This window comes from Amia ocellicauda, chromosome 2 (assembly GCF_036373705.1).
Source record: "Amia ocellicauda isolate fAmiCal2 chromosome 2, fAmiCal2.hap1, whole genome shotgun sequence".
Classification (NCBI taxonomy): domain Eukaryota; kingdom Metazoa; phylum Chordata; class Actinopteri; order Amiiformes; family Amiidae; genus Amia; species Amia ocellicauda.
Genome location: NC_089851.1, coordinates 39,473,625 through 39,501,252, shown reverse-complemented (window position 1 = coordinate 39,501,252; position 27,628 = coordinate 39,473,625). Strand labels below are relative to the sequence as shown.

At 34.6% G+C, this 27,628-nt stretch overlaps 1 protein-coding gene across 1 annotated transcript in view; it reads left to right on the top strand.

Moving 5' to 3' along the window:
- pou6f2 (POU class 6 homeobox 2) overlaps positions 1 to 27,628 on the top strand; it is a 166,009-nt gene that overhangs the window by 133,133 nt on the left and 5,248 nt on the right. Inside the window, exons 6-8 of the mRNA XM_066689500.1 lie at positions 14,188 to 14,397; positions 16,855 to 17,023; positions 21,714 to 21,882. Coding sequence (XP_066545597.1) covers positions 14,188 to 14,397; positions 16,855 to 17,023; positions 21,714 to 21,882 — 548 coding nt within the window. The remainder of the gene's footprint in view (positions 1 to 14,187; positions 14,398 to 16,854; positions 17,024 to 21,713; positions 21,883 to 27,628) is intronic.

Sequence of the window (27,628 nt, the reverse complement as noted above, 5' to 3'; positions counted from 1 at the left end):
AAAGGCTTACTTCCTCTTAACTCTGTGAGTCTCAGTAAAACGCTGACCTTGTCATATTTACAGGGTGGGTGCAGAATTGTTCCATCAGTACCCAGAGGCTTGAACGATGATGCTTGTCAGAGTGAGGCCTTATCTAATGAATCATCTTATCGCAGGTGCACACAACACATATTAAAGGAAGATTGTATGGACAATGTGCCCTCTGCGCCAACCCCTATGCTATTTACCTTAACCCTTGTTTCATCACAGTTTTCATCAAGAGAGTATTCTTTTTTATAACAAGCTTCAAATAATGGTGTGAGTAATAGGTTCAGCTGCTCTGTGTCTAGAGAGAAGGAATAAATATATATATATATATATATATATATATATATATATATATATAGTGTGTGTGTGTGTATATCTATATGTATACAAATATATATGTATAAATTATATTTGTTTATGTGTGAAGAAATATTTGTTGTGCCATTAACTGTTACGTGATTCAAATCTAGTGCAGTATAGTATTGAGCTTTAATGTTTTTCATTTAAAATATGTAGAATATATTTGCTCCTTTGCTCTGAAATAATTTTACAATGTCGTAGTCCAGTAGTGTGCTGTAGAAGTAAAATAAATGTGTCATATTTAAATATATTACTACCATAATTGTCTTTGTATAAAAGTGTGTCATACCAAATCTTGGATCAATGGGATGTATAGCTTTAGAGATATATTGAGCGCTTACAAATGTGAGATGCTTATTAATGTCAGCTCTATGCATTTTTAAACAGTGGATCTATTTTGTTTAAGATGTCACTGTTTGCATTGTTATGCTTTGCATTAGGATATTCCCTGTATATCTGCCAATTCTGTAGACTCTTAAAATATACTTCAATAATAAACTGAAGCCAATTACGTGTACACTCCACTGAGTGTCTATGTACAAGTACTTTACACATATAGATAATGCATAAGAAAAAAGAGATTTCAGTCATATTCAAAAATCCCCAAGGACTGTCTTTTGGGAATAAGAGAACATTCAAGATGCAGCATCCATTCATTTGTATTGTTTGGAAGTGTCAAAACATTGCTAGAAAATGAGCGAAGACTTTTACCCTCTTTCTACATAATGAAGACACTCACAACTATGATAAACAATCAGCACAGGGAGCTTCTGGGTTTGGGATGGTCATGTAAATAATTACTCACACATTGAAAAGCGCTGCATTAAAGACATTTCATTTTAGATGAGAATGTAAAAAGGAATACTTGATTTTTGTTATTTTTTTCTATTACACAGTATCTGTAACCTTTAAAATGAATATCCCAGGGAGTTAAGAGGTGGAGGGGGGGTGACAACATAACAGTCGTTAAGTGAAGCTTGCCTTAGATAACTACTTCTGATGTGTGATATTATGCACAAGTACTGTAGTGCTCTAATTGAGGCAGTGTGTCTGTTTATCCACTTAAGCAGTGAAATGTACATATTTCAGCGCTGTGGTTGGTGCATAATTCAAGACAAAGAGCTTGTGTGTTTGCTCTTTGAGCCTCTTGATGCTAAATGGTGCTAATGAGGCTAGATGGATCCTGTGCTTTCAACAAGCCTGCAGCAGTAAGAATGATTATTCTGGAGATGGATTTGATGGGATGCTCTTTGCTTTTGTAGTGTCTTGGCGGCTGACACTCTCTGACATAATCAGGTCACCAAGACGGTCAAAGCCTATAGCAAAAGCCTTTTGCTCCATACCTCATTATTAGGGTACATTATTCCAGGCTGGGCCTTCAGAAACACGCATACCATTAAAAAGTAGCTCCTCCACCCCAAAACATAAATAAACAGTTATGAAGATGTCCAGTAAAGATCATTTCATATCCTACCATAAAAAATAAAAAACACTTTACATTATTATCGTTTGTAGAACCAGGATGTCATTAAATGATGTTTGTGAGTTGACAAAGCTAAGAAAGATGGGAAACTCGAGTGTGACCGCACCCTTACTTGGCTCATGATAGGACAAGACTTTCCAGAACATACCGCTTAGCTAACTGGTACAATACTGTAGGTGGGTTCCTGTTAGATGACATGTTGAGCTGCTCAGTGGCTTGCTGAGCATTAAAAGGTTTTCTCAAACAACCTAATGTGTCTTTTTACAAACTAAAAACATGTTTGCAACATGAAGTTAAAGGTAAACTAAGATAAAAATGTATTTAAAAAATGCTTTACATTATCGTGATCTTTAATGTTAAGAGTTTAAATTGTTCCTTTTGTTTATGCCAAATCCCCTCCAAAACACCCCTTCCTCAAAGTACAGAAACCAAGGATTGTACACATTACAGCTACAGTCCAGCTACAATATTTATAGACTGTGCTTGTTTTTTTGAATGCCATTCAATTAGGAATACAAATTTCAATGACGATCGTTTGTGCAAGTGACAGATCCAGATATCGAATCTGATAAAAACGTGTTATCACTTCAAACAAAGCTATCACTTCAAACAATATTTATTTGTTGCAGCTGGCAGGAAAAAAAATGGAGATGATTGAAAAGCCTTGGTGATAACATAAATTTAACATAACGTAACTTGCTTGCCTTAGGAATACCATGTAATTGTGTATTTTGTGTGTATGGGGATGTGTGTTACAGTTTAATGATTATTATAACCTTTATCACATGGAGAATGACTCAGATTCTGAAACTGAAAATGATACAAATAAGCACCAGTGAGTATAGACTGTGCAAAGTGATGTTTTTACCATACAAAGTAGATAAACCGAAACAATCCCCTGTGCTATATATGAACAGGTTTGATCATCCATAAAAGCTGCATACTGAACAGAACTATATAATTCATTATTATTGTTAGTAGTAGTAGCCTATTATTTGTCACATTGATAACAACTATTATCAACGCAGTTTGAATGACAGCTGTAAGACTATTTAAACAGAATAGTTTGTGAATTATCTTTGAAGAGGAAGAGGTGTATTTAACAATTGAAAAAGGTGCAACTGACCTTCCAACTTCTCCAGCTCCCCTGTGAGCCACTTTCATGAAGATAGAAAAAAATAATTTAGTCAGTCTCAGGGTTGGTTTTATGGGCTGTAAGACCAGTAACTGAGGCAATGCTAATACATACTTTTTTTAAGGATCCCTGAAATTAGAATATTTGTGTTTAGAGGTCCAAATAATGTTACAACAATGAGTAAATTAACAAATGTCTAGTATACCTACTTTGTCGACAGAAATTTTCAATTTTTGTTTGTTCGTCATAAAGCAGGGTTTACGTGCTGCCTAAATTATTGCTCACAATATTATTTCTATATAATACAGTATATACATAATGTGACAAAGCTAGCGGTTTTGTGGGTGTGTCTTTGGAGCGTGATGCTGAGAATACATGTGTTGCAGGGCCGACGCAAAACAAGAGTTTTGAAGAAGGCCGCAAGACCAAAATTAAACCTAGCCCCAATATAGGGCACTGACCGAAACTGGGAATGAAGTTCCCATGTGCCTCTGGGCCACTAAATAGTTTCCCAGTTAAACCACTCAAGAGCATACAGGTATCTGTTATAATCAAGGAGACAGTGCTGTAGTCGTGGGTCAGAAATCAGGGTCCTAGCTGTAATCGTAGGCCTTATGCAGTTAAATAGCACTCCTTTGGCCCTCCTACACTTCCCCTCAGGTACAATGCAAATATAGAAATCCAGGGGCTGTCCTTTTATGCTGTAAGGAAGGGTGCTTTCACAATCCACAAGTGTGTCCCTGTGTCTAAAGCAGACAGGTGTGGAATATGCCATGCACTGGGCAGCACTTTATTGTATATGTCTTAGAAGGGGGAAGCTTCCTGGCATAGCGTCCATCACACACTGCACCATATATATATATATATATACACTCACCTAAAGGATTATTAGGAACACCATACTAATACTGTGTTTGACCCCCTTTCGCCTTCAGAACTGCCTTAATTCTACGTGGCATTGATTCAACAAGGTGCTCAAAGCATTCTTTAGAAATGTTGGCCCATATTGATAGGATAGCATGTTGCAGTTGATGGAGATTTGTGGGATGCACATCCAGGGCACAAAGCTCCCGTTCCACCACATCCCAAAGATGCTCTATTGGGTTGAGATCTGGTGACTGTGGGGGCCAGTTTAGTACAGTGAACTCATTGTCATGTTCAAGAAACCAATTTGAAATGATTCGACCTTTGTGACATGGTGCATTATCCTGCTGGAAGTAGCCATCAGAGGATGGGTACATGGTGGTCATAAAGGGATGGACATGGTCAGAAACAATGCTCAGGTAGGCCGTGGCATTTAAACGTGCCCAATTGGCACTAAGGGGCCTAAAGTGTGCCAAGAAAACATCCCCCACACCATTACACCACCACCACCAGCCTGCACAGTGGTAACAAGGCATGATGGATCCATGTTCTCATTCTGTTTACGCCAAATTCTGACTCTACCATCTGAATGTCTCAACAGAAATCGAGACTCATCAGACCAGGCAACATTTTTCCAGTCTTCAACTGTCCAATTTTGGTGAGCTTGTGCAAATTGTAGCCTCTTTTTCCTATTTGTAGTGGAGATGAGTGGTACCCAGTGGGGTCTTCTGCTGTTGTAGCCCATCCACCTCAAGGTTGTACGTGTTGTGGCTTCACAAATGCTTTGCTGCGTACCTCGGTTGTAACGAGTGGTTATTTCAGTCAAAGTTGCTCTTCTATCAGCTTGAATCAGTCGGCCCATTCTCCTCTGACCTCTAGCATCAACAAGGCATTTTCACCCACAGGACTGCCGCATACTGGATGTTTTTCCCTTTTCACACCATTCTTTGTAAACCCTAGAAATGGTTGTGCGTGAAAATCCCAGTAACTGAGCAGATTGTGAAATACTCAGACCGGCCCGTCTGGCACCAACAACCATGCCACGCTCAAAATTGCTTAAATCACCTTTCTTTCCCATTCAGACATTCAGTTTGGAGTTCAGGAGATTGTCTTGACCAGGACCACACCCCTAAATGCATTGAAGCAACTGCCATGTGATTGGTCGGTTAGATAATTGCATTAATGAGAAATTGAACAGGTGTTCCTAATAATCCTTTAGGTGAGTGTATATATATATATATATATATATATATATATATATATGAATCAGTGTGTCTGTGTGTGTGTGTGTGTGTGTGTGTGTATGTGCCAAATTGTGTCTTTATCCATTTTAATAAGAAACCGTCAGCCGCTCATACCTATAGATCCAATATAATATGTTAAACAGAGTCTGAATTTCCTTGAAGAACATTAATTCTATACCAGCTTTGTGATATCATGTTGGGCTATGTTACTTACAATATGCATATCGAACATATATCAATATATGGCAAGATGCCCCAAAATAAAAGATAAATAAACGTCCAAAATATTTGGTCAAATTTTTTTCTGTATGGTTTCAATTAATACATGGATTTAGCTTTTGCAAAAGTAACAAAATAACACAAATTATTTAAATTGAGATCCATTTTAAAAGCCCTGTGAATATGCCACTTAGTTTTGATTATCTAGCACTACAACCTGTTAGAACTCAATTTAAACAAGACAAGTGGACCAAAAAACTAACCAGTGTAGATGTTAGTGCCTCAAAAAATATTATTGAGATGTGGCTTTCCAACAGAGGCTGATTGGGGATAATTTAGCACTTCATCTCAAGGACAAATCCTTGAATTCATACTGATTGCATTGACTACATGCCCTCTGTGAACAGTTTATTGTATATTGTAGATACGTTCATTTAAAATAAAATAAGATCACAACATACATGCAGATCTTATTCTGACTATTGTTTTAAATTAAAATATGCAATATAAAATAAAATTATTCAGTTATGGGTGATGCAAAAATAATAATAACATTCATAATTTCTGAAAAAGCCTTTCCCCCATTGACTGTGAAATGTTTCAAATTCAGACATTTGTACTTCACAATGAAGTGCTAAATTATCCCTAGCAACAATATGTAATCCAACCAGAGAGCACAATAAAGATACTGTATTCATTATTTGTATCCACCTCTAGTAATGGAGATGTGATGTGAAAATAAGAATAATGTTGAGCAGTGATTTCTAATAAGAGGTGTAATAAACCTTTAACCACAGTGGTTTGTTGGGGAAGAAGCAGAGTATATTAGATATTGTTATGTTATAGCACCATCATTTAACAGTTATATTAAAACTAAATAATGTATTCCTAGCTAGATTCGTACCCTTAAACCAGATCTAAAATGATTTAATTATGTATGTGAGAGGGTAAAAACTACTAATGAACTACTAATGAATGTTCAGGTACAATTAATTCTCTTTCAGGATACTGTACAATTGCATCTACAACATGTTTTAACACACACTTCCTTGATAAAGATATTTTATCTCTAAAGTTGGCTTGACATATTATGATGGTTATCTCTAAATGCATTTCAAGATATCTTCAAATATTTTGAGATATCTCTAAATCATTTAAAGATATCTTTACATTATTTAGATACATATTTACATTATTTAGAGATATCTGAAAACAATTTAGAGATATCTAAATAAGGTGCTTTTTAAAGATATCTCAAAATGATTTGAAGATATCTTTAAATGATTTAGAGATATCTGCAAATCATTTCAAGATATTTTCAAATGACTTCCTGTATGTTGGCTGATATTATCACTCCCCGTTTCCTCATTCAGTTACACAGAGATGAATGAACAAGTTAACAGGGAGTAATATACAGGAATTGATTTGACGATATCTTGGAATGATTTAGAGATATCTCTAAATCAACAGGAAGTCATTTGCAGATATCTCTAAATAATTTGCAGAGATCTCTAAATGATTTCAATTTTATCTCTAAGTCATTTAAAGATATCTGCAAATCATTTAGAGATCTCTAAATGTACTTTTAAATGAGATATCTTTAAATGATTTGCAGATCTCTCTGATTTGCAGATATCCTTAAATGATTTAGAGATATCTTTAAATATCTGAACATATCTGGAATTATTTGAAGAATCTTGAAATATTTTCAGATATCTTTAAATGATTTAGAGATATCTCTAAATATTTGAAGATATCTTTAAATTAATTAAAGATATCTCTAAATTATAATTGGCCTGCCATATAATAACACATTGAGAAGCTTATACATAAGCAGATACATAAATATTTGTCATCCAATGTTTACATACCCAAATGGAAATGTACGTGTTGCCCCCGAGTGTTTTGCCCAACTAAACCACCCAAAAAGAGGGCCTCCTGTCAGTCATAGACCCTTTATCAGTTTGTTTCCTCTTTCTGTACTGATTCCTTTCAAATGGAAGACAAGGAAAGAGTGCTGACCTGAATTCTGAAATGAGACTCTCTGAACACACAACATAATTCAAACCAGAATAAAAGCAGGATCAATAAGAAACAAAGGTGTTACTTCACAAACCACTCAGCAGGTCTACCCCAACATGAAGTTAACCAACCAAGCGGGTTCCCCCAACACGAAGACGAATATGCAAAAAAAGTTCAAATAAAGTAAACACAAACACTAGGATGAAAACATGAAAAGTGATAACAATGACAGCAAATTATGATCTTGCAAATAATATATAAAGTGCTCAAATAAAACACAAATAATCTCCAAACCATATCTGGTGAAGGAGAACACGCTCAGACAAGTAGGCACACAACAGGTGACCTCACAGCTACACAATGAATCAGTCGTAAACATTGAGCATGGGCTTAAATAAGTTTTAAATTAAAAATATCAAATAACTGCACTTTAGGAGACACAGGCTCCTAAAAGACAGAAACATTATCAATTAAAAAACATACTCTGTGCGCTTCTCTTATATCACACATAGCTTCTATATCACTGTGTACACAAATTGTAGACATTAAGAAGTAATTTACATGTATAAAGGAAATAAACATTTACCTTGAGTAAGTAGTGTTATAAACTAATGTGTTTTGGTTGATTAAAACCCTATAATAGCATATACTATGTAATGGAAGGAAGGAGACAGGTATTTGGAATGTGGAATTAGCAAACAAACCAGGAAATACATTTGTATATTATTGTCATAAGTCTCCATATGGTTACATTTTTAATGTAAATTATATATATTGTTAATTAAAATCTACCTATTTTTTCAGTCATGTATTTCAGTCTGCTGAACTCTAATTTAAATTGTCTTTTAAATACCAAACGTTAGCAAAACCAATGTTCAATTATGTTTAGTAATTTAAAATCTAACAAACAGGCCCAAAACATGCTGGAAGTCAATATTCTGAGGGAGAATCTAAAATAAGTCAGTAACTTTGGCAGATTAAAAATAAAATTCCAATATTATGGTGAATTTATTATTATTAATAGCCATAGTAGTAGAAGTAGTAGTAGTTTTATTAATTTATCAGTTAATTAAATGTTCTTATGACCCTGTTTAGCACAAATAGTTCTGGAACCCATCTTTCGTGCAAAGCAAGGCAAACCTGTATATATGTGATTTTATTTTCTTCTGACATAGCTGAAGAAGGACCTTGCCTAAACGTTCTGTGAAAAAAAAATGTTTTCACTTGTTTTTACATTTGAACAAAGTACATCATACATACCCATTTTTTTTAACTGTACAGTATATATATATATATGTCTGTGTATTAGTTGGTCGTTCTAATGATTATATTCATGTCTGTCCAGCTTCATTCAAAAACATGGCCAGTTTTTGCTTACCTTGAAATGTAAATTAATTTCACTGGGGACTCTTTTATGGTTTGGATAAGCATTCTTTAAGGTGTAACATGAAAATACATGCTATCCCTGTATATTTCACAGTACTTTTAACCCTTTTGTCCACTATAGAAATGATACATGATTTTTTTTTAGAATGCATTCTGCAAGGGATAATACAAAAACACAATATTGTACACCAAGAAACAAGAAAATAAGTTTGCCCTTTTCTTTGCATTTATTCTGCCATTTATACTTTATTTTTGGAGTTCCAGATTTCAGCTGGCCCATTGAGCTTTTTCTTTTCAAATACCTCAGAAAATATGTGAAAGACACAAAGTGCAATCCACCTCCGTACCCCCCTTCCACTCCAAAACCACAATAAAAGAAAGAAATAAGAAAAAAAAAAAGAAAAAGAAAATTGCCTGGCGACCATGGATAACAGCACAGATTGCTCAGGTTTGAGAAACGTGATGACAATTCCACGGAAACAAACCAGCATAATTCTAATGAGTTATGGTCCAAGGAGAGGAAAATGAGAAATCCTAGGATCACAGAACAGGGGATGTAGAATAAATACATGAAAAAAAGCCTGGAAAGATATATAGTGAGGAGAAAAAATCCTTGCACTGGGGACAAATGCAGAGCTGTCTTTCCTTAGTGTTTTATTTTAGTTGAGCCACATTCACTTTGTGCTGAGGATAAATAATTGAGAGGAACAAGTTTTGCAATGCATGCATGCAAAGTGGATGTCAGTTGCTGTGATCATCTGTGGGAGCAATAAAATATGTTAAGTGGCGGGGCAGCATGGGAAGGCACAGAAGCCATGAAGAGCTATGAATTATCTCTTGCTTAATGTGAAGCAGCATAAACAAATGAGCCGTAGCTGGGATGAATTACAAATTGTCGTTCTTCCATTTTCCAGTCATCTTTCCTCATTATGTCAAAGAGCTGGGAGTGGTTTAGGCATGCTGTCAGGGAATAAAATCATCCTAAATTAGTACCAGTTGAAATAAACTCACACTGGAATAGATGCTCAATCTGGCAGCATATGTAAATTATCTAGTTGCTACATATTCCAGTGTAGCCTGCTGTGTACAGTATTCTCAACAGCATGGAACTGTCCCCTTGCCAGATACATTGTTAACATGCTACAAGTTTGCCAACAAAGATTAAGCAAATATTTATCTTCAGCTTCATATTAATGTTGCATGTGTCTTTTGTTTGTTTGTTTTTTGAATACCCAATAGATCAGTTTCCCAACTTATTTTATTTGTTGTTTTCAGCATACCTGCATACAGAGAATTATTGCTCACAGCTTGGAGTTTTTATTTTTATTTTCACTTAATGTGGATCATCAATGTGAAATTGCATACCACAGAGTACAGTGCACAGTACTTTATAAACAGTTAAATAGTGAATACCTAGGAGAACTGTAATCATCAGCTAGCAGAGTGGAATACCCACCACCAATTTTAGCAATAGGTGAGTTTTGGTGATTTTCAGTGATATTTGAGGCAAGCTTGCTTTAATTTTTTAAATTAAACTATTAATTATACCTGTATTTAGATTTTAAAACACGTTCAGTTTAACTGTGCCTTATTTCTGAGATTATATATATATATATATATATATATATATATATATATATATATATATATATATATATATATATATATATATATATATTATATTGCTGCTATAATATTTGGCATTTTAATATGTACAATTGACACTATGCATTCACAAATCGATTCTCATTGTACTTTTACTTTTATTTTTTTTCGTTAAAATATCATTATGTCAATTGAGTAGTATGAGAGTATTTTTTTGTTTTACTCATTTCAAAATTGGTGTCCAAAAATAAAATGACATGCAGTAGGTAGATAGGAATAGAATTCAGCACCACCTAGCCCAGATAATGTGCAACAGCACATTTAATACATCATTTGTTGTTTAGTTTATGAGTAGTTGTTAGATAAGGCTTTCAAAGATGAGTTAAAGCAGACAAGCACAATAATGGAATATATTATTATTATTGTTATTATTATTATTATTATTATTATTATTATTATTATTATTATTATTATTATTATCATCATCATTAACAACAGCAATACATCAGGGGTGTGCTTACTCAGTTGTAAATAACAGTACATTACAGACATTTATAATGAGCCAATTAATAGAAACCCAGCTGTCAGGGAGATTGTTCTCATTCTTTCCATTTTCATTTGTTGAGATCTTGACCTGATTTTATCCAGGCATTTGATGTTCTCTAAATTCTACCACCAGTTATTTAATGTAAGGATATGTATGGCCTATGGGCTATACAGGACTACGCCACTCTCTAGTTTGGTGCAGAAGTAGAGAGGCTTCTGCTTTGTACAGGTTCCCTTCAAGTTAATGAAGTACATTTTGTATGCTCACTGAGCTTTTATTATGCGCCCTGCCTGAGGCCCACTGAACACAATATAAAAAAGACAAGTGAAGCTAGTCCAGCAGATAGGGTGAGCACTTCGAACACCACAAGTGGACTGGAGCCATAAACAAGCATAACATGCAGAAAAGTGAAATTATGGGAATAAACTTTACAAGGTGATTAAATGCATTAATTCAATAAACTAATCCCCAGACAAAGCACAAGGAAGGAGCACACACCCCACCCAGCCCACCAGCCCCTCCACCACACCCACTCCTGGATAAACCAGAGATGCACAATGAATCTGCAGAATTTAGCGTGTGGGCTAAAATGATAAAAATACAATAAAATACATGATAAAAAAAAAGATATTAAAATCCCTTGCAAGAAAATTAGAAGGTCTGAAAGAAGAAGAGAAAAACAGCAAAGTGCACATGCTCCTACAAGACAGAGAAAAACATACACCGAAACATACATTGTCAATTGTATGCCTTTTCATGAGTAAGGATTTGACTTTAATGGACGTAAAAACAAAAAATCATGTACCTTGTGTGAGCAATATACAATGCAGCATGTGGGACAATTAAAACCCTTGGCTCATCCTACAATACCAAAATATGTTTTTTTAAAGTTTAAAAGCACAAAGATAACAACACATATACACTGGGTAACCCAATGCAGTATTGTATTGTACAGTTGAATACAATGCATTGAGCTCAGGGAGGTGCTTGCTTGCAAAGAGCAATCCCTTGTCTGTCTGTCGGTTTCTCTGTACAGTGCAGCTGAGATTGGTCTCACCTGCTATATATACTTTTTTTTTTTTTTTTTTTTTTTGCCATTCACGCATTTAGTTGGCCAGACGGCACTGATTTGTGGCCCTTAAATAGTGCTGTGGGAAACCCTGTATACTATCAGTGAACTTTTATATCATTAATTGTATTCTCACTGTAGACCATCAGCTGTCCTGAACATGAAACAACAATTTTTCCAGCATAAAAGGACCCCTAATCAAGCATTTAAAAACCAAGTGTCTCAAGTGTTTCCTATAATGCAGTATTAAGCAAAGTTTTGTAACCTATATCCATGCACAACAATTCATATATGGTGTAAATTGATAGTGCATTAGTGCAAGGGACATTTAAGTGAAAACAGATCTTTGTCTAGAGATCCAAAAAATGAACATGAAAAGGGGTAGCTGACATTTTCTGATTGGAAGAACTGAAGGTTCTCTTTAAATTACATTGTTAAAATGTTATGCTATTCTTATTCAAAGGACTTGTTTTCCTGCACAGTGCAAACTGATGCTTCAGACTGCAATATTAGGACATTTCATTATCATACATCATCATGACACTCCTTGAAATACATATTCATTAGCAGGTATGCTGTGAAATGTATATTCATTGACAACCCACTACTCATTGAAGTGTTAGCCAATGGGAGCTGTACTGGAAAGCATTTCAGTACATAGATGTTGCACATAGCTGAGTGAGGATTGTACTGATGCAATGCTAAACACCTGTTTCTTAGACTCTAAGGGCTGGTTTTGTAGGTTTGCATTAGTTTGGACAATATTATTTTGGGAAGGGTAGTCCAAGACTTCTAATCAGGGTCTGTGAAACCAGCTATAAATACAGTATTTAGTTGTAATTACAGGATCTATAAAGATTAAATAATCAGACTGAAATACTGTAGAGGTTGATTAATCATGGTGAAATATTAAAGAAAAAAATGTGGGAATATGACTTACTGTAGCAACAATCTCTCAAATATGGTCTGTGTCAAGTGGAATTCAGCAATAGCACTATTGTTATCCTAATTGAAAAGTGTGCGGGTGGTTAAGTGTGGATAAAGATTTGCACATTTGAAAGTTTGTTAAATTAAGTACAATCGTCACTCTTGAGGCATGATCACTTATTTCTAGTTTCACAGATTTACAGTATTTGGTAGATCCAGAGCGAAAAGTCAGGAGTCACTATCACCATCACAGACACACAGAGTCTTAAGAGCTGGCCTTTAAGTAGAATGGTTAGTACAGCATTTTACTATTTCTACAGAGAGAAGCAGACTGGATAGCCCAGCCCACTGAATGCTGAGCAAATGCAGAAAGCACTACTTCCAAATGCAAACTGTGATCACAGTTGGGGAATATCTGCCTTTTCATCCAAATGGACTTCATGCTTTATGCCTTTGCTTTGATTCTTACTATTCACTCACATTTAAACCACATACTTTCACAAAACACCTAATAGATCATTTAAGAGGTAAAAGGCAAGGTCCTTTTTTCAAAAGACCAAAAGGTTAGTCTATTCCTTTTTTCAGAATTTTGTGTATAATAAAATCACTTCCTAACAACAGTGAAAAAATATTGTTCAAATTGGCTTTACCAATAAATAAGCCTATTATAAATAATGGTTCAGTGTCAGTAGGAACATACATTTTTAAAATTAACTTTTATTTGCACCATTTGTGCTAATTTGAAATAGATTTAAAAATAAACATGTAACAGATAATACTGTAAGGAAAATCAAAAATTAAATATAACGTATTTTGTTTCAAATTGTTTGTGAGCAATTATCAGAATATTTCTCTCTTATATCTGTAATCTATGATCTTAAAGAGCTAAGAAGTCTGGTGAGGTATTTAAATTATAGTAATGAATTCATGAGGAGTAGAGTAAAGGTTGTAAAAGTGTAAAAAGAAAGAAAACAACAGCTTAATAGATAAGGAGAGGTTAGTGGTAATTGGTGGAAAAAGGTATGGTGCTTATATTGCAAAGGAATAATATATAAAATGTTGGTTTTCTAACAGTAATTTGAATATCTCTACAGAGAGCTCCCAACACATGTTGCCGAAACTATGAGCCGACTGTTAAGCAGAGAATAGACATTGTACGCTGAGGCCAGAAACTCGTTTGCAAACAAGATGTGTGTTTGTTTCTATGCTATATTAAGGCATCTCTTCCAGATCCAAATCCTTACAATACTAGAATTTCAGATTTATTGATGTATGTATGTATTATTTTCTATGCTCTAGATTATTGGAACAATTCCGCTGATGCCTAATTCTGGTGTGCCGTCCAGCCAAGCAGGAGGCGCGACACAGGGTCTCCAAGTTCAGCCAATCACACCTCAGCTCTTGACCAACGCCCAAGGCCAGATCATCGCCACTGTCATTGGGAACCAGATCCTGCCAGTCATCAACACCCAGGGAATAACGCTGTCACCAATCAAGCCAGGACAGCAGGTACACTTATTAGGATTCAATTTCAAATCTGTGCTTAAAATGTCCTGGTTTTAGTTTTGGGATCCAACAGATTTGCATATTTGCCACCTATTAGTAACTGAGTGGCTCTAATCCAGCAGCTCTCCAGCCATGTTGGGTTACAGTCACTGTAAGCACAAAAGCAAATCGTAGCTAAACAAAAATGAACAAAACATTATATAAATTACTAACAATTACTAACCTTGAAAAATACCATAAAAAATAAGATTCCCAATTTTACATATATGAATAATATACACATATAAAAAGAGAACTGCAATAAACATGTTGTATTGCTATCTAAATTTACTAGCTTACTGTTGATTGATGTCAGTGAATTTTTATACATTTATTTTCCCATTTATGTTATAGAAAGAATGGTATCATTCTATGATTTCTATTTACACGTATATAACCAACTATTTTCAATATTTATGTTAAAATGTAAACTCTGACATGGGCAGTTAAAATTATAGAAAGATACATGAAAAAAAAGCAGCAGACGATTACGTGCAAGAGATCTGTCAACATGCTGATAAGATACTTTTTGTTTCCTTTTCCACTTTTTCTTCTTCACTTTAAGCTCATAATAACTAGCACGCTTCATGAATCTTACAGTGTTCTCTTTAGCATTCACTTTCAGCACCTGTCAAAATATCTTTCAGACAGAGCTGCAGGCACATTTACTGATCCCCTGCAGTGCAATGCAGAAAAAAAAAATCCTTTTCATTACTGCACTTAAAATGAATACTCTCAACCATTTTTCCAGCATAAAAGGACCCCTAATCAAGCATTTAAAAACCAAGTGTCTCAAGTGTTTCCTGTAATGCAGTATTAAGCAAAGTTTTGTAACCTATATCCATGCACAACAATTCATATGTGGTGTTCATTGATATTGCATTAGAAAGAACAAGGGACATTTAAGTGAAAACAGATATTTGTCTAGAGATCAAAAAAATGCATCCAAACCTTGCAATACATGTATTAAGGGTGACAATGAGGCCTTTCTAGGTATAGTACTGTATCAAAAAGGATATCAAGTTCTAAACTCAGGTGAAACAGGAGAAAAGGTTGTATGAAGCCATTCTTCCACTATTGTAACTAGATACACAAAATGTTGTAATGTGGAGACATGATTCAGAGGTATAGCTCTACTGTATATATGTATTAATAATACCCACAAATTGAAATTTTAGGAGGTATTTAGTGCTTTCTCAATACTTTAGTTAGGGGTTAAATCAAAACCTCACTTAAAGTAATTGATAGCAGCTTTCCTTTGGGAAGACATGGGAATCCAAAATAAATAGATTTGGAATGTTTGATTGGCATTTGGTTGCAAAATAAAAACTAATATATTCAATATATATATTGAATTCACAGAAATACCAAATGTAAGGGTACATTCATCAGTTTATTCTGCTACATCCTTCTTGAATAATAAAAAAATATGAAACCACTTGATTTAAAAAAGAAACAAGTGCTCTCTGTAAGCTGTGGGCACAAAAAGCAAGCTCTCTTAGAGAAATCAATGACTTTTACAGCATAATAATCTCCGGGCACAGGGAAGTAAATCGCTACAAATCTGCATTTTTTTTGTAATTATGATTATTGTTGCTCTTTAAAAAAGTTTTCTTTATCAATGTTGCCATTTCGCAAGGACTCCACTGCTTAATATTTTCCGTTGAGTGTGATTCTTTCTGTTGGCTATTCAAAGCTGTAAGTGGTAGGAATAAAAGATAAGTCAAGATTTCACTTCAGATTGGCCAGTGAATATATTTTTTTCTTGATTGGACACAGGATTGTTTTTATGGTTTATAGACATTGTCAGCTCAAGATGTCCACAGGTACCAACAAAAACATCCAGTAAAGAAAATATAATTTAAAATTAACAACCGACCTACTTTTCAAGAAACTATGCATCCTTTACTCTAAGTAATCAACTAGATATCTTGCTTCATATTCATAAAACACGAATGAAGAGAAGTCTATACACGTAGCAGTACTGAGAAAAGTTTTTGAAAGTCTAGATGATATTGTATTTTCCATCAGAGAACCTCTGTAATCGAAATTTCGCTATGTACATGCAAAAACATTTTCTCTAATACATACTTGATGAAAACATGCTTTAGTGAGACTATTTCAAGATTGAAACATTGAATTGGAATACAATTAGTCTAAGTAATGTATGAAGATGCTGTTTTCAGCCACATTATTAACATTTGAATAATTTCTAAACACTTGCAAAAGCTTGTATGTATACATGGTGGTCTAGTTTATCTCTTCCCCACTACTCCACCCTAGCAGTCTTTGTGTCATGTAATTTTGAGAAACTGAATCCATCCAAAATCCTCTGTTTTGTTGTCCTTTTCTAAAGGGTAAAAAACTGCATGTTTTCAGAAGAGGACCCGTAGTGACCATGTTCTCTCTGTTTGTACACAGCTGCCACAGCCCCAGCAAGGGCAGGTAGGGCCAGCGTCCTCCCAGGCCAGCCTTCTCCACTTGCCACACAGCCAAGTCTCCCTGTCTCAGAGCCCAGTGCGCCAGGCCTCCTCCTCTTCCTCAACATCCTCATCCTCATCTGCTCTCAGCGTCGGACAGCTAGTCAGCAGTGAGTAGTCATAGAAGCCACAGAACGTCCATTCTTCCGCCCACTGTCCCCTGTGAAGTACCATTATATTTTGAGTCTGAGTTTGTGAGTCACTGAACTGACAGTGTTCCTCATAGCTCTCCAGCTAGTGTTGAACTTATTGTTGACACCATAGAATACAAAAGCTTACACACTGTAATCTCGCTGCAACAACTGAATTACAGTCGCAAGGCATACTGTCAACTGACACAGAATCTCAACTGAATATATACTGTGACAGCGTTGGGGACAGGTGCCATATTGGCTTTTGATGTAGGTGGGGTCTTGCGTGAACACAAACGAAGGCAGTGTGAATTCATACAGTCTGCAATTAAACTGCATTTTTTTCACAGTAATAACCAGATTAAAATGAGTCTCAAATGTGATTTCTTTTTATCTTCCATTGACAACATTGAAGGCAGAATATTATTCTGAAAAATATTAGTTTAGTAGTGAGGATCTGCATTCTTCATTTTAAGCCTTTTCAATGTTTTGTTTCCTTTTCTATCTTTTATTTCTTTCATTGCTAATTTTAAATATTTGACATAATGCTCACATTTTTGTAAATAAACAAAAATCCACAAAAGTTAACAAATATCTGAACATTGTCATTAAAAAAATTATACAGAATGAAAAATACATGTTATCCTGACTATATATATATATACCGTATTCACACTAATAGAGGCACAATACATGAAGACAAGACACTCTGTATGCGCGTCTATTAAGTACAAAATCCCCAAATTCACACCCCCAAAAACATCATGACTTTGGCACATTTATGTACATTACGTGATTTGAACGTTATAAAAATATTCAGCCATTTTACTAATCACGAAAAGAAGACGTGCATTCATCCTTGACCTTGTTATACCAGAATATCTATAAATGGCAACACATGACAAAAGCCTGGGAACCAGAAATAAGTGCTATTTTATGTTAAATATGTTAGTGTTAGTCAGAGTGCCTTTTTTCTAGTCCATTTCATGTGCTGATATATGTAGTTCATGAATTGATAGTCCTGATGCAGTGAGTTACATAGTCGGTGATTAAGTATTCCTGTTAATTTCATGTTCTTGCTTTAAATACAAGTTTAAGTAAAACTTATTTTAGCAAATATATTGTGTTTATTCTTTAATTGAATCTGTTCACATTACATGACTAGCAATAACCTTGGGTCATGCACCCAAAAAATAGAAAACAATATTGGATATCGTGGTGGGGGGGAATCTAAAACAAGGGGGTATATATTAGTGGAGATATATGTTTTTAATTATAAGTCATCATCTTTTTTTCTTTTATAATGACTATGGACAAACTTTATATAAAAAGTTACGGCTAACAACCCCCCCCCTCAGATTTATTGGTTTTCACTTGTGAGAGTGTGATGACATTTTGAGAACGTTGATTTTGCTTTCACTTAATCATTTCCTTGTTAACTTGGATGCTTTGATCATTCTGGAATATAAATTCCTGACCAAGCTTGAGTGTCTCAGCAGAGGGAACTAGGTTGTCCGTAGCATGTTCGTAGTGCCCAATTTAATAAGCACAGACCCAAGTGTCAATGAGAATATTTTGGCAAATGTATGAGCCTTCTTTTTGTGTTGTGCTGTCAGTAGAGGCTTTTTTCTTGCAACTTTGCTATTAACACCAGATTCATGCAGCTGACATTGAATGGTACATTTTGAGACATTATATCCTGATCTACAACTGTTACCCTTGGATTTGAGTTTGCCTCCCGAACCACTTTCTCACAGAATGTAGTGTTAATATTTTATCACATCCTCTTCCTGGCATGATAGCAACTTTTTTCAGTAGTCTTGAACTTCATTATGATTTGACATTTGTATTTATTTTGGCAACAAATAAAGTTTGCACATGTAATTATTAACATATATGTTAACACAAATGTGCTTGAATAGAGAACTGTAAAGAAAGCATTACTTTTGTCAAGCAATGTCTTTCTTTTTTAGCTTCATCAACAGGAAAGGAGTAGATTCAGGAGTGAAAATAATTATAGAATCTCGTTTCAGCTGTATTTCACATGCAAATGCTTCTGCGATAATTGTATATCCTTCAATGACTGCATTATAATAGTGGGAGATAGCTGGTCAGTTTATTTTGGGTTTCTAGATGCAAAAAAGTATGTTGATGTTGGACGTGGACAATGGATGACTTAGTATGCCATAATTATGACTTAGTATCTAATAATTATTACTTGATATCTTGTTATTTTGAATTAGTATCTCATAATTATTACTTAGTATCTCATAATTATGACTGTAACAGGGATTGGGTATGCATCAAAAGGACAGTCAATTCTTCCCAGAGAACAATTCGCCCCATCATACGTTCTCCACTTCAGCATTTGTAACCATGAGTGCATTTACTCATAGTAGAGCCATAGAACACATATATAATAGTTAGGCTATATAAATATATATATAAACAGATATTTTGTATTATTTATTATGTTGTACTTATTCATTGATAAGTTCATTTGAGACTATAACTCCAATAATTTTCAGGCATATACAATTAATCAGGACAGCTGTAGGGTACTTAAAACAGGTTTCAAATTAAAGCTAGTATCTCAGCTAGCATAGTAGTTTAAGTGCGTTGCTTAAACCCACATGTTGTAGCTAATTTAATATTAATATTTCCATATTAACTCACTCCTTTCCACTTATTTTGTCGGGTTAATAGCTACTCGTCGTGAGTACAATAAACTAAGACCATGTAAACCCTGAGAGGGAGAGGGTAATTTATGCTTTGACACAAGCTTATTGTCAAAACACACATGTAAACTCCGCCATTGTCTCGTGAATTTAAATCATTCAAAATATTCAAATGTTATCAACAAATGTAGATGCCACAAATAACAGGTGCACAGTTCGAATAGAAAAAAAGATATCAAACGTGTTAGTGTTAGTTGTGTTTGTAGATGGGATAAATTGAGTACAGATAACAGATTAATCTTCATATGGCTGCTTAATAGTGTTATAGCCAGCCCCGGCTCCAGCTACTAGTGAGACATTTGAGATTTATAGCGGGGCCATAACATTTCTACTACAAATCTAAAAGAAATACATACATACACACAGATAATGCAAATAACAGTAAAATAGGTCTCTTTTGACTACACTTTGACTAGACGTTTTAATGTTTTCATAGGTTCAATGAGATGTATAGTGATTTTAGACCTACTGTGTTGTAATGAGCTAAGCTACAGCATGGGAATAAAGCTGATTGTTTTGGCGTATTGGTAGTGTGTGGGGTCTTTCTCCACAGGATGCTGGGATAGATCCCGGCATGGCATTGGGAGCAGCACCATATCATTACAGCAGAGGTGTCATGCAGCATTTTTCTTTGGGGGGGGTACAATCAGAAAAAATTAAATCATACAAATATTTGGTTGTAACTGTTATAAATTCTATCATTGGTGTGTTTTGATAAGTCAACTATTTAAACATCTTAATTTAATGAAGTTAAATCTATAGCAAAGCTTTGTAAATTTACATCACATTAAATATAGTTCTTTAACATTTCCCTGTGATGAAAAGGAATATCAATATCCTTTTTTCAACATTTTCTTTAAAACATATATCTTATTGTCTGTATATACATGTATACATTTCCTTCAGTTGATATTGTGTAAAAAACACCATTATACTTGAATATACTGCATCATACTCACGTTCAATTTTAATTTAGATTTTCATGTGTATGTCATTAAGAATCAAATATACATGGAAAACAAAAAATGCTTTTAAAGTTTAAAGTAAAACTAATTTGAAAAATAACATAAAAAATGAAGGTATAAATAAGAACTAACAAGAATTTGAATTTATAAAAAACAAAACAAAAACAAGTACAATTCACACAGCACTTACATATCAATAAATACGCAGAGAAATCTTACTTCTAAACAACAGTTTGATTCAAACTGATGTAAGCGCTCAATCAGACGCAGTCACTATTTAAAAAAAGTCTGCTTTAAACATACAAAGGATTGATTGCTCAAATTAAGCTGCATCGGGCTTCTTAGGCGTACTCTAGAGATAATGGATTAGCATCATTCATCAACATTGTATGTTATATATGCCCACATGTGCTTCACACCAGGAAGGAAATGTGCCATTAATTAAAAGTGATGGGTTGAAGAAACTAATATTTCTTATTGATTTTTCATATTAATACACACACAAAATCCTTCCCTAATAATGTAGCAACATTATTTATTAACAATTAATTTACAACTGTATTTACTTAACTGGAAACTGGTTTATTAGCTGTTGAATGTAAATACATATTTATTTTGCCATTTATTGTGAATTATTTTCAAAATAATATTCAATCCAATAGGCTTAGTAGCAATGAAAAAGCCTTATTGTTTCAGAGAATACATAAAAATGGGTGCATGTTACTTTAGTACAATATGTTTATAAATAATGTAAGTAAAATTACTGATATACAACACATAATTCTGATTTTGATTAAATACAATTTGATGTACCTACTACTGACGTCAGGTGCTTATGCAAATTAAATATTTTTGTATTTTTTTAATCTGAATTTAGAAAAAGGGGAGACCATTTTGTACTGTAGCTAAAATATTAGAAAGTCCTTTCCGTGCTGTGAAGCTACTGATGCATTGTCTGTGTTTCAGATCCCCAGACTGCTCCCAGTGAAGTCGACGGGGTGAACTTGGAGGAAATCCGAGAGTTTGCCAAAGCTTTTAAAATCCGCCGCCTGTCTCTGGGGTTGACGCAGACTCAGGTGGGGCAGGCGCTGAGTGCCACAGAGGGCCCAGCATACAGCCAGTCTGCCATCTGCAGGTAAACCAGGCTCTCACAGCTGCTAGCTCTGACTTCTTTCTCACACAGAGAGCCAGACGGCTGCATTCTCTCCCACAGCTCCCACACTACGCGGATGAATTCAGAAATGTTTGCTTTTCCTTTTTTTATTTAGTTGTAGACAGCAGCTGTTTTATGTATTTAATAAATGAAAAAAGTGTGGGAGTATAAGGGTTAAAAATAAGCATTTATAAATGTGTAATTAATATTTTAATGGAGGTTTAGCCAGTGATTCTAACTCATATTTATAGTTAAACTATCTATAACTTAGTTTTTTCTCTCTGACCGACCAGGGGATTTATAAATATAGTATCAAGAAATATAAAAATATTTAAAAAATTAAGAACTGGATAAAAAACAACTGATTGTATTTAATAATCAAAATATCCAGATTACTATTTAGATTTTAGTAAAAACGAATATGCTAATAATAACGTATATAATAATATATATAATATATTCTAGTTTAATAATGGCAAAACTATTTTAGTAAACTAGAACATATTTTACTAAACGTCCAACCATACTAGTTAGTGGAACATACTTTAGTGGTCTATGTGAGGAAGTCAGGCAGATAACAATTCTCACATCCAGTTTACTGTCATACTTTCATTATAGACAACAGAGAGCCATAGTCTATGAAAAAATTATAAAGATAAGAATAACAACCCACTTTAACTGTCTCAGCAGCAGCACTTCACTTAACAGACCCCAAACCTAAACTATCCCCTTCTGCCAACACTGCGGCATTTATCCAGCACCGCACTGGCCAGTCGAGGGCACACACCGCAACCACAACTGTCCGACCCCAAGGAGACAGACAGGTGTCCCTTTTATGACCTCCCATAACTATGTACAGAAATCCTTCCCTTCCACAGTATTGTTACTTATTAACCCCGAAGTCTCAACCAGTCATGTAATCGCCACACATACTCCTGCTTTCTGCACTTTCCCTGGGATGTGTCCAGGGAAAAATAAAGTTAGGAATTAAAACCCACTTTACCTTAATTGTATATGGCAGCACTTAATTCCCAGACCCCAAGACTGCCAAGCATGCAGTATTTATCCCCTTTCCTTTCATTCTGCCTAGCGCTCTGTCCCATTGTGGGCACGCACAGCAATTCAAAACTATTCATTCCCAAACTTGCAGACCCCAAGAGGATAGACAAGCTTTCTCTTCGCACGATTAAGACATTAAGATATGACCCCTCTCTTTTCTTGAACATTCACACATTTAACGAAACACACTACACATCATTATATACAGGATCCCTTCTCTCCCACAGTAGTTGATTTTTTCAATGATGAATCAGTTCTATTAAGAAATTTGTTAAATGTACCGTATAGAATATATCCAAAGTAAATAGCCAAATCTATTCACCAGCATGAAAGGAAGAACCATAGAATTAAACATAAAGACATACATAGTAGGTAAATGCATTAATATCTGATAAATTATTACTAAAATGGTAAACAGATGTATATATTATTATTATTATTATTGTCAGCTTACTTGATCATTCTGATATATACAGTACTGTGCAAAAGTTTTAGGCAGATGTGAAAAAATGGTGTAAAGTAAGAATGCTTTCAAAAATAGACATGGTAATAGATTATATGTATCAACTAATTAAATGCAAAGTGTGTGAACAGAAGAAAAATCTACAACAAATCCATATTTGGTGTGACCACCCTTCGCCTTCAAAACAGCATCAATTCTTCTAGGTACACTTGCACACAGTTTTTGAAGGAACTCGGCAGGTAGGTTGGCTCGATGATGTTGAGATCAGGGCTCTGTGGGGGCCACACCATCACTTCCAGGACTCCTTGTTCTTCTTTACGCTGAAGATATTTCTTAATGACTGTCGCTGTATGTTTGGGGTCGTTGTCATGCTGCAGAATAAATTTGTGGCCAATCAGATGCCTCCGTGATGGTATTGCATGATGGATAAGTATCTGCCTGTACTTCTCAGCATTGAGGAGACCATTCATTCTGACCAAATCCCCAACTCCATTTGCAGAAATGCAGCCCCAAACTTGCAAGGAACCTCCACCATGCTTCACTGTTGCCTGCAGACACTCATTCATGTACCGCTCTCCAGCCCTTCAACCAACAAACTGCCTTCTGCTACAGCCAGATATTTCACATTTTGATTCATCAGTCCAGAGCATCTGCTGCCATTTTTCTGCACCCCAGTTCCTGTGTTTTCGTGCATAGTTGAGTCACTTGGCCTTGTTGCCACGTTGGAGGTTTGGCTTTTTGGCCGCAAGTCTTCCATGAAGGCCACTTCTGACCAGACTTCTCCAGACAGTAGATGGTGTACCAGGGTCCCACTGTTTTCTGCCAATTCTGAGCTGATGGCACTGCTGGACATCTTCCGATTGTGAAGGGAAGTAAGCATGATGCATCTTTCATCTGCTGCAGTAAGTTTCCTTGGTCGATCATTGCGTCTATGGTCCTCAACGTTGCCCGTATCTTTGTGCTTCTTCAAAAGAGCTTGGACAGCACATCTGGAAACCCCTGTCTGCCTTGAAATGTCTGCCTGGGAGAGACCTTGCTGATGCAGTATAACTACCTTGTGTCTTGTTGCTGTGCTCAGTCCTGCCATGGTGTATGATTTTTGACAGTAAACTGTCTTCAGCAGCCTCACCTTGTTAGCTGAGTTTGGCTGTTCCTCACCCAGTTTTATTCCTGCTACACAGCTGTTTCTGTTTCACTTAATGGTTGTGTTTCAACCTACATATTGAATTGATGATCATTAGCACCCGTTTGGTATAATTGTTTAATCACACACCTGACTATAGGAATACAAAATCCCTGACTGTGTGCAAGTGAACCTAGAAGAATTGATGCTGATGCTGTTTTGAAGGCAAAGGGTGGTCACACCAAATATGGATTTGATGTAGATTTTTCTGATAAATATAAATATAATCTATTACCATGTCTATTTTTGAAAGCATTCTTACTTTACAGCATTTTTTCACACCTGCCTAAAACTTTAGCACAGTACTGTATATATATTAAAGATGTCTGGTAAAAAAATTAAAAGTATATGTTAGTACAGGGGAAATCTATTGGCGATTTAACTAGGGGCCAGATTAAACTTTGACTGACCCACTAATAGCAAACTACAAACCTGTACATCATAGCGGTTACATTTATGATTAGAAGAAAGTGGCATCTTACGAAAAATGCAGCCGCAACTGAGTAAAGTTCTGTAGTTTTCTATTAGCGGGTGGGTCAAAATTTTGATTTAATTCGGCCCTAGGAATCAATACTCTGTGTTGTTAACAATTTCTAAATTCTTAAGAAAACTATATTGAATGCATTCACAGGCATACAAATAAGATTTTCAAATTATATTAATCAGCGAGTCTTTTTAACATGAATTTGTAGATTCATCCCAATTACTTATTACTTATCTATTACCACATCTGTCACATGAAGATATTTTCAAATTATTATTATCATTATTATAATTTGTATGATTTGTTTGTTTCAGTTCAGTCATACAATGCTGTATACAATTACATGAAATCTGATCAGTATAAAATGGAAGACTAGGCCAAATCAAAACTTTGAATTACCCACAAATTACAAACATGTACTTCCATAAAAAAATATTAAATATCACACTAGCACCTCAATAATGAAGTCAGGACAATGTAATATGAATCAAAGTCTGAGTGCATTCCATATGATTGCTATTAAATTCCAACACACATGTGATGAGTTAAGGTCAGTTATTAGATTTGTTTCACTGTCTATATGTTTCAGTTTCCAGTCTGGAAACAGTTTACTATGTTTGTATTGTATTCCCCATAGCAGCTTTTGGAAACCATAAAGTTTAAATGTTTGGCATATTTTGTTATGTACAATATACAATATGATATTGACATTATGCGCCATACTGGCTGAAACTGTCTGTAACTGTGCAGATTGCTTTTATATATCTTTGTACTACACACTTTCTATATAACACACAACATCGGATACAACTTGTCCCAATACTTTGGTAAACAAAACAAAACTTTTTTTTTTTTTTAATTTGTATTCAAACAGAAATTGAATTATTATTTTTAAGGCTTAGGCATACTGTTAATTCATAAAATTACTTAAGTTCTGGCAGTAGGTTGTGTGACCTTTACATTTGATATCTGGGAGTATGGCACAGCATGTCAACATTTGCTTAGCATTATGCAGATGCAAACAAAACATGCAATGACATGTATTTATATATTCATTTATATGCTTTTTCAAATGCATTTACTGAACTGATGACCCAGCATAGTTTATCTGACAGTGCTATGTGCTTTTAAAATGTCAACAGGCATATTAAATTTGATCATGTTGAATATTTGTTTATGAGGTAGGCCCTGACCAAGTGTCTTAAAAACATTAATAAAATATTTAAAACACAACATCATTCAAATATTTATAGCATACATTAAAATGCTATAACTGAATCACAAAAATCACAAATGTTTTAAATCTGCCCTTAGTGGTAAATTTTGTTTTAATTTTAGACTACAGGCATGTCAAAGTGGTTTAAATCTTAGGTATCCAACATATGCTTTATTTATCATTTTTCAGCTGTTTATTTATTTTTTAAATTAGGATTGAACAGTACAATAAGTTGCTGGTGTGTACAGATAGATGGAGTTACTATTAATTTATCTATCTTGTTTGCTTTTATCTTGCTTCCTTTAGTTCTGTGGCCTTTTAATGTGTTTATTCACATAAACTATTCACATTGGCAGACAGGCTTCTACACACTCAAGTAATGGTCTTATACATGCATTTAATTAGAAAAAACATCAACTTGTTAACAAATTTAAGAAACAAAATATGTCCCAAAAATGAACCATTTTGAATGAGTCTGCTTGAAAATATATATTTTAAGATGTCAACTCTTGTGCAAGGATAAGAATCATTCATGTGATTTTGTAAAGTTTTATGACCTTTCCTTCAAATCTATTACACATAACAGGGAATGATTGATTCAGCGATGCATTACATATTTTAGTTTTCAAATTTAATGAGCTTAAAATGTAGTAATGTTTAACTCCAGAAAGTATTTTTCTATATTAGGTTTATCTCACTAAATTAACCATCACATGGAAAGGATCCATTAATCGATTTCACAAATAATGTATTGCTCCTTTTTAAGAGACTGAAATAAAACAGAACATTCATTCAAAAGTCAATAAGATGTTTATTTTTTATTTTTTTTATTAATGCTATTGAAATATGAATTATGAATTAAATTAATTATTTATTTTTATCACATGATCTGGTGAATATATGTTTTTAAAAACAGGCTACAGTGCTGCTATTTGTTATGTTATATTTTGCATTTTAATATCCTGTGTCATGTTTTCTTTCTCCTTTCTTAACTAGATTCATTCTGCAATGCCATTTAGGTTAAACAGCACTACAGTTATAAAATCGTAGTACAAATTAAAAAAAGTAGAGTACACATTTTCAGGGAGAACACAATAAAGGAATGCACGTCTTAATTAATGTTTTATATTTTATGCTCATTACAGAGACCACTTTTAGCTATTATCCATATTTTGACAGATTTTGCTATAGCAATGAAACGTATGATATTCAATCATGATTATTTTATTAGCTCAATTTGGCAACGATCTCTTAGTATGCTTAGTTAATAGTAGCTGTCTTCTCAGTACAGCTAGTAATGAGAGCATGCCATGACCACGATAG